At 47.4% G+C, this 15,203-nt stretch overlaps 1 protein-coding gene across 1 annotated transcript in view; it reads right to left on the bottom strand.

Annotated features, from left to right (window-relative positions):
- The window catches only part of LOC120847579 (juvenile hormone acid O-methyltransferase), a 69,571-nt gene that overhangs the window by 10,089 nt on the left and 44,279 nt on the right, over positions 1–15,203 (bottom strand). The window contains exon 3 of the mRNA XM_040219409.1: positions 2,176–2,332. Coding sequence (XP_040075343.1) covers positions 2,176–2,332 — 157 coding nt within the window. The remainder of the gene's footprint in view (positions 1–2,175; positions 2,333–15,203) is intronic.

Raw genomic sequence — 15,203 nt, forward strand, 5'->3', positions numbered from 1 at the left:
AAAGGCGGAAAAATTATCCAAAAACACGTGCCACAAGAAACATGTGCGGCCATTTGTTCCCTGTTCATCGGGCGTTGTTTATAGCATCCCTCTTTCATGTGGAAGATGCTATGTTGGTCAGACGGGACGGTGTCTGAATGACCGGCTACGAGAGCATAAACTTTCTTTAACATCTAATGTAGGAGGTCACCTTTCGGTGCACTGTAAAACCTGTATGTGCACACCATCTTTAGAAAAACCATCAATCATTGGCCGCTTCAAAGAAAAACAAACGCGCGAGGTGCTCGAGGCGTTCACCATCTTGAGCCTGAGCGATCGCTGCGTTAGCCAGCCGTCGGTTGCTTTGAGTGAAAAAGAAGTTGCCTTCTTGCGATCATTTGACTGCGGGTGATCTGTTTCCCCCTGGTGACGTTGTCCCCTGTAAAAAATAGTGCTTCATCTTTCTCTTCTTCACTTAATATACTAGAGTTGTGAGTGCGCGCCTGTCTGTGTTCTGTGTTCCTTCCTCGTTTGTCCTCGTCTCTTTGTGCGCGATTTTAACCATGTTCATTATATTGTACGAAAGGTCTGACAAAAAAGTTAAAACAAACAGCAATTTACAAAAAAAAGCTATAGTGGTATACATTTGAAGCCCTATTTGAGTGCACTGTACACTGGGCATGCTCAAAACGAGCTGACACTTACTGGTTTAAAATATTAGCAACCTTGATGGTGCGGGATGAACGTTGCAAAAGCTCTTTCGAAGCTTGCCGACAGCGCATGCTGAGCAGCTAGGCACTCATCTATGGCCGTTATTTAATACCTCTGTCATCGCTTCCGATATATTTCGCGCTCTTTCTGCGGTCCTCAAGCAGTTGCATTCACGCTGTAGAGACTCTGACTGCAGGGTGCTTGGTGGTACTCGCAACCAAGCCAAACAACACAAAGAAATAGCCGCGAATTATCATCATTTCCATTATCGTTCGTCTTCAAAACTTAGGAGCCGCATAAAATGTTCTCCCAACCTCTCGCTCCAACACACATACATCTGGGAAGGAAAAACTTGATCGAAATTTGAAGGTTCGCTTTTTCGAAAACCACAAGGTGTAGAAAAAATTCTTACGATTTTGTGACCGCCACCAAGCGCCCCGCAGTAACAGTCTCTACAGCGCGAATGCTATGGCCTCGGCTTGTAGACGAGTCGGCTCATTTCCGGCGACACAGGGAGTCCAGCACAACCGTGGTAGGGCTCCAGGGGTCGGTCGGCATTGGTCGGGCGGCGCGGTCTTTGCGAAAGCGGGCTCTAAAGTCTCCCAGCTTGCTGTCGCTCTTGTAAACAAACCGCCTGACCACTCGGTCAATCGAAGACATGGTGGGTGGCACTAGTGTAGCTGGCTGTCTGACGATGCGAAAAACACGTCTTACGCCAAGCTGGTTTCATCCTCCTCCGATTTTTCATTCTGAGGATTTTTCATCCAGCGAAACAGCCCAAAGACCGGGGAACCGAATAAAAACTACGAATGAAGAGACTCCGACTACCCTTTCTCTATTATGATGATGAGAACAATAAAGATGCAAGCTTCATGCCGCGGGCTCACACTTCACAGCGTGATTTGAGAAGAATATGTTTCCGTTTCTGGCCTGTTACTAAGCACCGCGTGAGGCGATCTAGTGAACAGACTCAAATCACCTTTTCTGCTGGGCAGCTGAGCGCATGGAAAGGCCGGAGCAGAGCGCGGGGAACATTTAAGAGGCCATGCCCCTATACTCGATGGCAGCTGAAAAAAGGCGCTGTGTTCAGATGCAGCTGCGCTGTAGATCATGAGCAACCCAGAGCCGGAGTCGCAATACTCACACATCATACAGAAAGCACTATGTGCGCTGAAAGCAGGAGGACATAATTATCTGCCGACGCGCGTCAAGTGTTACTCAAGCGTGTTCGAAGCGAGTTTGCTGCAGACATATGTATGCTTCAAACATGTCTGCACATAGTGTTTTTTACGAAAAATGGGGCGTTTTACAAGAAAGGACCACTGCTCAAAGGGCGTCTGCAACTTGTCTTTTATAATATGTATCCGCAGTTTGACTGCGACTTACGTGCACGAGTGAAATAAATTCACGGTCTGGGATCTCGCTGCTCGTGCACTACGCTCGTGGAAATGAGGAACCTCGCTAGGATTGTGAAGAAAGACTTACGAATGAATTTGTCCACACCAATGTCGATTATGTTTATAGTCATCACATCGCACCTGCGTGGCTTTAGGTTGGCGCTTTCAAGGATGCCAAGCATGTACGGAGTAAGGGCCGAACTGTCTTCGATGTCGTGGCTTGAGGGAATAAAGCGCTCAACAACCTGGAAGAAAATATGATTGCGTCATTCTTCTGCGTGATCAACCTTTCTGCAGAAAAAAAATAGTTTCTGAATGTGATAGAATTGATTGTGCTTATTATTATAGATGAATTATTTGTAAATCTGAAGTAAGAGGTGGCTGAGCTAACAAACATCGCCGCGCGCATGCAGCTGACCAATTAGGCAGCGCGCTTGTGGCCTAACGGTTATCGCGCTTGCCTACGCAAAACGCCTGGCCGCGGGTATACATTTTTGTTGACTCTGTAATGTGATTTTTTGGTAAATTCAAGCACCGTGTTGGCTGATTCGAGGTTAGAATGTTCTACGGGTCGACCCTTCTATGCATAAGAGGCTCAGTGTGGCAAGCCGTGGTCATCCTTACGCTTGCGCCATATTCTGCCTCTTCGCCGACATCGTCGCTCACTTTCGACACCTGTTCTTTTAACCCTTCTTTTTAGCACAAGTTCGCCTTGATTTAAACTTTAGTTTCTTCACCGAACAACGTCTCGTCACTTCACACATGACACTATTCCAAACATTGTATAAGGCACTGCGTTTAAGAAGAGTAATGGCTACCTTAAGCCCTAATTTGTTTTCTGATCATGGGAACAAAATTAAGTAAAACATTTCGGTGAATTGCACTTGCAATTACTAGCTCTAAATTCATTTGGTCACTTTTTGTTGTGATCACGAGTAATATTTTCGTGAGGGCAGCTTTCTTTCCAAGGGATTCCAACAAAAGCGGCACATGGTGTTTTGAAAACCCAAGGAACCGATTTTAAAGGGGTTGTGCTACCATAAGACATTTGATGTTTTTTGTGTTTTTTTTTTTACTGTACCCATAAACAGGGACGCTACCCATAAAATCGAATGTTTGAACCACTTGTTGGACTTAAATGACATTTACAGGGCTTGTTTCTGATGACGTTGCGAACATTTCAGCCAAATTTTGTTAACCTGGGTGAAGTACAAACAAAATTGCAAATGTTCAAATATGAAAATGAGCGTGTCTTCATAGGAAAACTAACGTTTTGAAATTACTTATAAATTTGTCGTTTTCATGTATTATATTGCTTTAGGACAGTTCAGGGCAGATAGCTATGGAGCTTTATTTCGATATTACACCAACTTTCATGGCAAAAAAAAAAAAACCAGATTTTTTTAGATTTCCATTTTTTGCCAAAAACTTAAGTTCTTCAGCATGAAAACTGACAAAAATAAAATATACAAGCTCATAGCTATCTTCCTCTCAAAACGTTCGCCCCAGAAAAACAAAAAACGTGAATCCAAGTTACGTAATATCAAAAAGATAGTTTTCCTAAAGTGAAATTTATGCCAAAAAGTGTAATGAAGAAAGATGCGTACAAAGTGCTCCAAAATCTACCTTTTCCTTAGCATCGGTAAACCGAAAATAATTTATAAAAAAAAAGAACTATACAGTGTTAACTAAGAAACCTTTGTGGGAATACTCTCTAGATGTTGGTGTATGTAAACATGACATTTTTCAAACTCTAGGTTTTTTTTGCAGAAATTGCTTTTTTTCTGGATAGAGTCGCCCCATAAGACATATGATAGTAGTCTAACGTAAATATAGGGCATGCGGTACTAACGACTAACTTTTTGAGGTGCGATTTTAAGAATAAAAGTAAGCTATGTATTTCAGCATCTCTCTCGCAATACTTCATCACGAAGTGACAGAAATCGAAGGGTTCACGCAGTCCCTGAGATCACCCCTGAGGATCGTGAAGTGAAGTCTATGGAGTTCACACGAGCACTGCATGATCACTCGGCAGGGGTCCCGTCGAGAATCAAAGGTTCGGCTAACGTTTAGGTAATGGCTCGCATGCCGTTGCTGCTTTAACGGAAATAACCAAACTCTACGAATATCTGGAGCTCAGCACAGGTCCTGTACTATGCAAATCCCAGCAAGTTGCTACGACTAGCATTTGCGACATAGTCTAATTGGCACCAGATCACGTGTCCACCAATTCCGGCTGTTCTGGCTGCGAGTTGAAGGGGCGTACATTTGACGGCTTTAATGAAGAATAGGCCGATCGCATATCCAGTTTCATTATTCCCCCTCTGCCGCCATGCATAGGGGGAACTGTAGTCTTTCTGCGCGAGTGACAACTCTGCTGAGGGTCTGCCCGAGCAGAGCACGAATCCTCGAGCTGTCTCGTAAACTGTCGGGTACCTCCTAGTTATTGAGGCGTCACAAATGCGTGGAACACTTAGTGAGATCGGTCTATTGTACTAACAAAAAATATGTTTTATAAACCGATATATGAGCTGCTCTAGCAGCCGGCTGTAACTGCCGGTTGTAAGACCAGCTGCAACAGCCGGCTGTAAAGAAAAACTGACACCGACAACGTTACGCCCATCATACACCATATGAATAGACATCAGTCCCGGGAAAGATTTGAACTAACCACCTGAAGATTGTAAGCCAAGTGCTTTGCCGACTGAGCTATCCAGTGCTTTTTTTTTTTTTTTTTTTTTTTTTCTTTATTGCCTGTTTTGACAATTGCACCAAGTACACACATGAGAGTGTTAAAAGAGAAACCGACAACCTCCGCTAGACCAGCGCGGTTACATTTAAAATCGTTTAAGGCACACCAGCTTTTTTAGAAGCGGCAACCAGTCAGGGGGTTCAGGCTGTGCCGCAAGAACTGTTCGAATGTATGCCACGCTCTCAATAAAGTTTTCTCGCACTGAGCGTACATCGACGTCCGCATGGCGCACAGCCATTCTCGTTTTCCAAATACTGTGAAGACCGAGTACCATAATCATGTCGTACGGAACCCCACCTTCATTTTCGATGGGCAAAAACCGAATACCGAACGGTGTTACAGGAAAGTCCTTTTTTTAATGTGCGCTGGAGAATATCCCAATAAAAAACTGCGTCCCAGCATTCGATGAAGACATGCTCTATGGTCTCCGGTCTTTTACAGAGCAGGCAGTTGGTTGTCCATGGAACGAATATCCCCCTACTCTCAAGCCACGACTTCACAGGGAGTGTGCCGCTGTGTAGTCCAAAGAAAAAGGATTTAACCGCTGGTTTTATCGGCATTCTTTTAACTCTTTTTAGTACATCCTGACCCGTTCCCTGCGAATATAGAGATCTGTAAAGGGGTACGGGCAATAAGACGTCAACTAAATCTTTATACAACCTCTTTCGCGTTACATTACTCAGGTATTCTAAAGAAAAACGCACCTTCAACATCTTAAAAGATAAAAGAACTTCTCGCAGGTAACCACGGACACTGCCACTCGCTTCGGTACTCGATGACACCACAAACTCTGGTAGAATATTTCGCATTCTTACTTGGATAACTGTGCGTAAAAAAACATCATTTTGATCACGGAGAAAAATAAACCGAGACACAATTTGTCGGATGAACAGGTGAGACAGTCCTAACCCACCGCATCGCACTGAACGGAACAAATTCGTGCGGGAAGAGCGCTCCCAAACTGATCCCCAAATAAAAACTGCAAATACTCTGTGTATCTTTTGCACGTTGATACGCGACATAGCCAGCGCTTGCAACACATACCACACTTTCGCTATCAAAAAAATATTGCATACAGTAGCCCGTGCAAACATCGAGAGTTCACGACCCTTCCAACTTTCCGCTTTTGTCCGGACCTTCTCCGTCTCCTCGTTCCAATACCGCGAGCTGTCTCGATAATGTTCGAGCGGCACCCCAAGATACTTGACTGGCAAGGCCGTCCACTGGATGTTCAAAAAAACACTAGGCGTCGCGTCCCAGTTACCATGCCAAAAACCAGCACATTTTCCCCAGTTAATCAAACTCCCCGTTTTTTTGCAAAAAGAAGATGCAACAGTGACCACCTCGCGCACGCTATCTCGATCAGTACAAAAAACGGCAACGTCGTCCGCGTACGCCAGAACTTTCACCTCGCTTGACTGGATTCTAAAACCATTAATTCTTTCGTCTTGAAGAAGTCGCAAACAAAAGGGTTCTAAATAAATAGCAAAAAGCAAGGGCGACAGTGGGCAACCTTGCCTCACAGAACAGCGGACGTCGACACTCTCACTAACATCCTTATTAACAATTAAGCGCGTAGTACAGTTTTTGTAAGCCATTTTGAGACCGTCTAGAATAACACTACCTACATTAACATACTCCAGAATATTGAAAAGAACTTGATGCGATACGCGGTCGAACGCTTTCTCCAGGTCGAGCTGCAACATTGCAACTCGACTGGAGAAAGCGTCGCAGCATTCTAAAATGCTTCTTGCGACATGTATATTCGTACAAATGGTACGCCCTTTTATACCACACGTCTGATGTGGCCCCACTAAACATTTAATTACGGACTGTAATCTTTGAGCCAGGACCTTCATGTAGATTTTGTAGTCCACATTCGCTAGACTTATAGGTCTGTAGGATGCCACGGACAAAAGTTTTACGGGGTCATCGCTCTTGGGTATAAGGACAGTGTGTGTTCTTAAGAATGATGGCGGCAAAATATTTAAATCATAGGCCTCGGTTAGTACATGGTAAAGGGCATTTGCTGATTCCCATTTAAACATTTTGTAAAACTCGGAGCCTAGGCCGTCAGGACCGGGTGTCTTTCCTGCGCTTAACTCGTCAATGGCCCGCTCTATTTCGCGGACACTAATCGGCGCTTCCAAGCTGATACGAAGATGCTCTTCTAGCTTGGGCATTAGCAGCAAAAACTCGCTGTCAAAACCGTCCTGTAATGGCGCGCAGTGCCCAAGTAACTCGCGATAGTGTTCGACAAACGCCCGTCGAATTGTTATCTTATCACGCGTTACCGAGTGGCCGTAGCTGATTTCATTTATCTCATTCTGCCGCGCGTATCTCTGTTCGTCACTAAGCGCGCGCTTTGTCGGCTTTTCGCTGCACCAAAGTCTTTCGGATCGCGCACGCACGACGGCCCCTCTGTAACGTTCTGCGTCAATAATTTCCAACTGGTTCTTGATGTTTCTTATTTCCTGCGCGAACTCGCCGGGCAGAACGCTTTCTTCGCTTAAAAGAATGTCCAATTCACGCCTCAGCTCTTTCTCCTTCCTCTGTCTCTGGTAGTTGAGTAAACTACTTCTTTCTATGGCGTTCATTTTTACCTCCTCTTTAAACAGTTCCCACTTGACCCCCCACTTCATTTGATTATTCTCTTTTAACTTCTCAAATAAACTGTTAACTGTACTTTTAAAAACCTCGTCCAGAACAAGACTCCCGTTTAATTTCCACAGCGACCAATTCCACTTTTGCCTTCTGGCTTTCTTTCCAAGGCTGAACATTACTAACGCGTGGTCACTGAACGAGACAGGCTGAACAGTATAATGGTCACATAACGGGGCGAGATCAAGCGAAATGTAAGCTCTATCGAGTCGGGCATGACTGAAACCCTGAAAATGAGTAAACTGAACCTTGCCTGTGGAGGCAAGGCGCGCGACGTCTTCCAATTCATGTTCAGCAATAATATCACTTAAATAAATGGCACTCTGGTCGCGAAGAGGGACTTGATTCACACGATCCTCTGGCGCGCACACACAATTAAAATCCCCTAAAAGAATAATCATTCTTTCACTTTCAAGGTACGCCCTTATACCTTCAAAAAAAAACTTTTCGCTCACTGTCGCGATTTGGCGCATAAACGCAAATTACACGCCACTCGATATTCGAAAAAGAAAAATCACAGTACACAAAACGACCGGAAGTGCACGAAACCACAGCAGTCTCTGTGATGCCAATCGATTGCCGAATAAATAAACAGCAACCCCCTGACAAACCAACTGAATGTGCAACGCATACATTAAAACGAGATCGAAAAGGTTGCACCATGCGGTCGGTCTGTTCCTGGCTTTCTACTTTCGTTTCTTGGACGGCGACAATATCAAGCTCGTTGTCCGCGAACAGTCGGCTAAGCTGGCATTGTCGGCGCCTCGCTGCCATCCCGCGGACGTTTATGGTGGCAATGCGTAAGGGCGCTTCTAATCTTAGTGCCATTCCAGGGGGAGAGAGACCGCATGGTGCTTACCTCGGGTTCGGAGCCGTGTATTGCGTCTCGACGAGAAACTAGCGTCCGACTGTCCACCACGCCTACCCCGAGGCCTCAAGGTAGCCACGGTCGGACACTCACGGGGGTGGCTTGACCACTCTTGCATCGTCGCCAGGGACCTTCGGCTTGACGTTGAGCCGTGGCCTCCTGAAGGGGGCCGCCTTCGGAGGTGGCTCCTCGTGGTTTGACACGCTGGGGCCCGTGCTGGCGTCCTCGTGAGTCCTTTTGGTGGTAAGGCCACTTGCCGAGGCCTCCACGTCAACCATGGATCCGTCAACGGCAGAGTCCTTAACGACGCTGATTTCCGCGCCGTTCGGTGTAACGTTCTCTGCCGTAGGAACCTCTGACCGCCCAGCTTGCCTCGTAGCGTCCGTACCAGGTGCCGCGTCAACCGTGCCTTTCGTCCCGTCACCTTCAGGTGCTGGTGTAACGTCCGCTTTTGGGGCTGCCCTGTCGGAAGTACCCGAGGCGGCCTCCTCGGCATCGGCCACGTCCATGAGGTGCTCCAAGTTATCGTCGCTCCCCACGGGTCCTGCGACGCTTGCGTAGGTTCGGACGCACTGGCTCTCGTCGTGGCCAAAGCGACCGCAGAGCGCACAGCGCGGTACTCGGCACTCCCTCCGAATGTGGCCCTTGCCCTTGCACCGTAGGCAGAGCGGGGCTCTGCCAGGCACCACTACTAACGCTAGGTCGCCGGCGATACGCAGTTGATGGGGGAGGTCGTCCACCGTGACACCAGGTCCCAACTTAAGGGACACCGACCGCGTTGTCGACCCCATGTCCGGGCATCCTGGGACGCGCCACTTGTCTCTTGTGATTCCTGTCACTTTTCCAAAAGGCGCCAGGGCCGCCCGTACCTCTTCGTCAGGGACGTGATGCAGCAGCCAGTGGAGCTTGAGCCGGGTGTCCTGGTTGCTTGGGTCCACCACGACGCAGCGGCCGTCCTTGACTTTGAAGTCTGCGACGGCTAGCAACTTCTTTTTCCCCTCGGCGCTCTTGAAGGTGACAGCCCAAACGTGATTGTACTGATACGCCCCCAAAGCGAGCACCTCTGGGAGAAGTGCCACACGTGCAAGGGCGTCCCGAAAATGCTCAAGACGATAGGGCCGAGCTTTCGTGTCGGCATGCAAAAATGCCGTGTGTAGAACAGATGGTCCTGATGGCAGCGACGGCAAAATGATTTCATACTCCTGTGATGCAGCGTCAGCATTCCTGTTACCGCGGCCCGACTGGGCCGCTGAAACCGCTCCGACGGAGCTCATGATAAGAACGTCCGACGCGTTCGGCAGCCGGAAGTCGAATCAGCTATCCAGTGCTCTTGGCGAAAACTTAGGTGATAAATTCGACCGCCATGATCAGCCGGCGTCAAGGTCAAACGGGGCACCGGTAAATCACGGCAGCGGAATTCCCCGCCGACTTTTTCGCCAAGTGTCCAATTTAGAGCCTCAGGAGCGGTGACTCTCACCCATTTTGGGCTTACCAGTCTTCGTCAGCATGATCAAGATTGTATAATTTCTTTAGCTAAAGCCAACTAAAATTTTCCCATGCATTCGTTGCACGCCGCAGCCAAGCCGAGTAGAAGTTACCACGCTGGCCCAGTTAGGCTGCTGCCAAAATCCTGCGCCGCGAACCAACTGCGCAGGTTATCGCTGCCCGAGTTAGATGCGAACATCGACGCAGAGCTCGTGCACAGCCTATCTCCCACGGTCTCTTCCAGTAGTTATAGTTTAAAACACAGCACTCTTGGAGGCGTCCAGGGACCATCTGCAGTCTGCAATAGCGGTCTCTAGTGGTCCTACTTCAGTCTCCCCGCTCAACTGACACGACGGCGAAATCCGTAGAAGCTTCACTGTTGCCGGGTCAATCAATCGCCTCAATTTTCTCACCTCGCCCCAATATCTGCGCGGTATTTGCGCAAATAGTCTATCACAATTTGCAAGCACGATTGCCAGCGTAAGTTGTTATTTGACCCTAGAGACTAACGTTACTAGAACCCTTAGTTGAGAAACTCAAAGTTGAAACCTGGGCCGCTCGCGTCCACCAAGACCGAGCTAAATACGACCACAGCGCCCCTCTTTATCATTTGACTTTACTGTGGTAAACTTGAGCTTTTGGAAAGCATGTTTTTGCGTATAACGGAAAAAAAATCTTTTTGTAGTAACCTTTATTGGAGCTTAGTACAAAATAAAGGACGCGTGATGTCTTCTAAAATATTTATTTTGCAAGCTTTCGCGGCACGATTAATATTGCTTTTGTACAACCATGCCTCAGCGGTGATTTCAGGTAGCGCGTCCCGACCCAGGTGCATCTTAACTTCGGTAGTTATTCGCGGCGCGTCTTCCAAGCGGACGCGCCTCGGATAACACCGCTGAGGCATGGTTGTACAAAAAAAAAATTGTTTTTGTAGAAAACTGAAACCTCTTTCACCGCATTCGTTTCGGCGCCAAAATAGCAGATTAAAGCCAAAATACAAGTCACGTGCAGTTCCTCGTGTGACCGCTACAGAGAGATGGCGGCGCTGTGATCGCCATTAGCTCGGTTCTCGAGTACGGATCGGGGCAACATTTTCAGAGTGGTTTCTCTGGCGGTTTCCCAACTGAGTGGTTCTAGCAACATTGCTAGAGACATTCAAAGGCAGTTGCGTCGGAAGTTACGTACGTACTGGTTTTTATTACTACAATCTTTTCCATTTGGAGATCACTCCAAAATTAAATTGGAAGTGCTCACAACATAATTCAACTACTTGACATCTAACTAAAATTTTGGTCTCGGAAACACTTTGAGCCACATTTATTTCCGCTTTACTAAGTCAACGGTTTGTGAAGATCAGGGTGCTTTAATTTTATTGTGCTGCTAGACTTCGCCGAAATCTAGAAAAACAGCTAGAGTTCGTGCGAGTACTCGAATGCAATCACGCGCTTCGTGTTCAATGAATAGGGAGTTTTAGAATAACGTGCGCAATTTTAGCGCACGCTAGCGCTAAATTTAGCATTTGCGTTAGCGCACTCTACGCGAGAGAGTGTTAGAATAGCGTTTCTCCACCGCGACGCAAAAGCCCAAGCATCTCGTGCTGGGAACGTCCCCAAGATACAGTCAAATTTTTATTTCACGCACGAAATGCTGTAACTTAACATAAAAACAAGTGTTTTGATCCAGAGTGATATTTTAGATCTGTTTAAGCATGAGAATGCGACGCGAACCGTCGACCGGTCGTGTCCGCTTGGGTCGCCTCGGTAAGAAAGATATCGTGTACTGACCACTGATCTGTATTTTAGTAGGCTGAATCGCGGATGGGAGCCCGTCGGTGTCGCCACCGGCGGCCATTGCTTGACACCAGGGAATACACGCAGGTCTATGGGAGAAACGCACAAAAGTAAGCATAGTAAGCATGTACAGTAGTAGAAAACATGTACCAGTTCGGCCAGTGACCAATCACAGCGCAGTAGGGCGGGGCCCCTTCCCTCTCTCCCATCCCTGTGTTCAATGTCACGCCGTGGGCATCGATGGCCACGCCCACAGTGGTCACCGACATAGGAGGCCCCGCCCACAGGGTGTTGGGCAGTGACCAATCAGAGGTCGCCCGCGTCTTAGCTGTTCGTGTGTGTGTGTGTGCGTGCAATTCAGATCACGTGTTTTCCTGCCACTTGGCTTTTGTAATGCGGTTAAAAACAGGATGCGTCATTGCCGCAGGTCATGTGCCGATGGTCGTGTGACGTAATGCATCGCTGGGCGCTAACGTTGCTCGTCTTCCTATCACGTGATTTCGCGCACGCGATTAAAGCGGTGTTCGTGGCCTCGTAGCCCCCCATTACTGTCACATGTCCAAAGCCCAGGAGGGTGGAGCCAAACCCGATCCGACCAATCACAGCCCAGCAGGACGGGACCAAGCCCAATCCGACCCATGACAAATGACAGGCCGTTGGCATGGATGGCCCCGCCCACAGGGCATTAGCCAGTGACCAATCGGAGCTCATCGAGGTCCCGCCCTCGAGTCACGTACGCGGTATAGGTGTCAGGTCACGTACGCGGCGCGTGTCACGTATGCGACACTTAGCCTGTAATCACCAGGTGTTAACAGCCGATGTTATCAGTCCCGTACGCGGCGCGTGTCAGAAGCGTGGGAAAGACACGTATCACAGACGTCGTCACCACGGCTCCCATCACGTGATGTTAACCACGTGATATTCCCCAGGTTCGACTAGCGTCCGACAGAGGGCGCTCACCTGATGTCGCACAGGGTTCGTGTTTTCCCCGGGTTCGAGTTGCGTCCGAAAGAGGGAGCTCACGTGATGTCACACAGGGTTCGTGTTGAATCCGACAGAGGGCGCTGCGCAGCGCTCACATGACGGTCACGTGACATTATTTGAATCGCTGCGCGGTAAACGACTTTTATTCGCTAAACAAGGCTCTGCGGCGGCTGGGAATCGACCTCGCTAACTTTTGCACAGCAGCCCGACACTCTACCCCCTGAGCTAAATGCACATTTTTTTTTATTTATTGCTAGGTATATGGGATTATACAGATACGTTGTTCACAAACACGTCAGCGAAACTTCGGTGAGCGCGGAGTGCTTATAGAGATGTCATTGGAGCCAGGTTGTCTAGGACTGGCAACCAATCTGGGCCATCTCCTGAAACGCTAAGCACTTCCCTAATTTTCCGGATACTCTCAGTAAAATACTGGCACACAGGTCGCGCGTCAACGTCCGCGTGCCGCACTGCCATGCGGCTCCTCCAGATGCTGTGGAGACCTACGACCATAATTAAATCATATGGCACAGAGTCTGATATCAACTGGCAGAAACCGTATCCCATGCCCATTCAACGGGAGATATTTTTTCAACGTTCGCTGAAGGACGTCCCAGTAAAATACTGCATCCCAGTAGTTTAAAAACACATGCTTGATTGTTTCGGGTTGCTTACACAAAAAAACAATTCACAGACCAGGGGACGTACACACCTTTCTCATGTAGCCATATTTTAACCGGGAGTGTCCCATTATGTAATCTAAAGAAAAACGTTTTCATATTAGCGGGCACCAGCATTTTTTTAACCCGACAGAGTACATCCTGCCCCGGGAGAGTGCTATACAACATTCGATAAATGGGAGGTGAAAAAGACATTTCTTTTAAATCTTTCGTTAGGCGTTTTCGTGACACATTGCATACATATTCCAACGGAAAGCGAGCAACTAAAAATCTGTAAGCACCAACTACTTCTCTTAAATAGAGGCTTAGTACCCCAGACCCTCCGTCACAGGACGAAACAATAAAATCAGGTAAGGCGTCACACAAATGAACCTGAAAAGCAGTAAGTAAAAGGGACTGGTTTGATCACGCAGGAAGATAAAACGGTTAATAACTTGTCGAATAAAGAGATGGGCCAAAGAGAGGCCACCAGATCGGACACGTTGAAATAGGTTCGCTCGGCTGGTACGTTCCTAAGAGGAGGCCCAAATGAATACCGCGAAAACACGATGCAACCTTTGAATGGAAATACGAGAACAGTGCAGTACTTGAAGTAGGTACCATACCTTTGCAACAAAAAATAGGTTACACACCGTGGCGCGTGCGAACATTGACATGATTGATTGATATGACGGCAACCGCTCTCCGTTGCTTTATCATGTAGCTTATCAGTTTCTTCGCGCCAGAAATGGGCATTATCACGGTAACACTCTAGTGGGACGCCTAGATAACGGGTTGGTAAGGCTTTCCATTCGATATTTCCGTACACTCTCGGCTTCGATGGCCACTCGCCATGCCAGAAACCCAAACACTTTGACCAATTCACTGAACACCCAGTTTGCAGACAGAAGGTCTTTGTGATTTCGATTACTTTTTTAACACTCTCTCTATCGGTGCAAACTATCGCAATATCATCCACGTAAGCCAGTATTCAGACCTCACACGTGTTTAGAGTAAAACGGCGAACATTCTGCTCATGAATAATGCGCAAACAAAAAGGTTCTATATACAAAGCAAACAATAGTGGTGATAGCGGGCATCCCTGCCTGACGGAAGATCTGACAGGGATGCGTTCGCTTACACGCTTATTGACAATCAAGCTTGTTGTACAGTTTCGGTACGCCCATCCGCACTCCTTCTAAAATTACAGAACCTACCCCTATATGTTCCGAAACACTAAAGAGGACATCATGAGACAGGCGGTCGAAGGCTCTTTCTAAGTCTAACTGTAACATCGCTACCTTAGATACAATAGTAAGGGTGCAGGCGAGCTGGTGGATGTTAACCATGTTGAATATACCTGAGACTGGGGTAGAAAAACATAAAAGTCGAAGAAACAGAACGGGACAGGACGACGTCTCAATTGAGACGTCGTCCTGTCCCGTTCTGTTTCTTCGACTTTTATGTTTTTCTACCCCAGTCTCAGGTATATTCAACATGGTTAACATCGCTACCTTCATTATCTCCGAGTCGCAGCACTCCAAAATACTCCGAGCGACATGAATGCTAGTTAAAATACTTCGACCCCGTATGCCGCACGTCTGGTGCGGCCCCACCACGTTCGTGATCACGCATTGCAATCGTCTAACAAGGACTTTTATTAGTATTTTGTAATCTATGTTAGTAAGCGTTATAGGACGATAAGATTTTACACTACGAAGTTTAGCGGGATCGTCACACTTAGGGATCAATACTGTATGCTTACGCTGAAACGATGGCGGTAAGAAGTTTTGGTCATACGCTTCAGTAAAAACATCTAACAAAATAACCGCAACCTCATGCTTAAACGTCTTATTAGAAAAGTGCGGTCAACCCATCTGGGCCTGGCGATTTCCCAGGTTTCAAATCTTCTATCGC

Source organism: Ixodes scapularis, unplaced genomic scaffold, assembly GCF_016920785.2.
Source record: "Ixodes scapularis isolate PalLabHiFi unplaced genomic scaffold, ASM1692078v2 PGA_scaffold5__190_contigs__length_132052651, whole genome shotgun sequence".
Classification (NCBI taxonomy): domain Eukaryota; kingdom Metazoa; phylum Arthropoda; class Arachnida; order Ixodida; family Ixodidae; genus Ixodes; species Ixodes scapularis.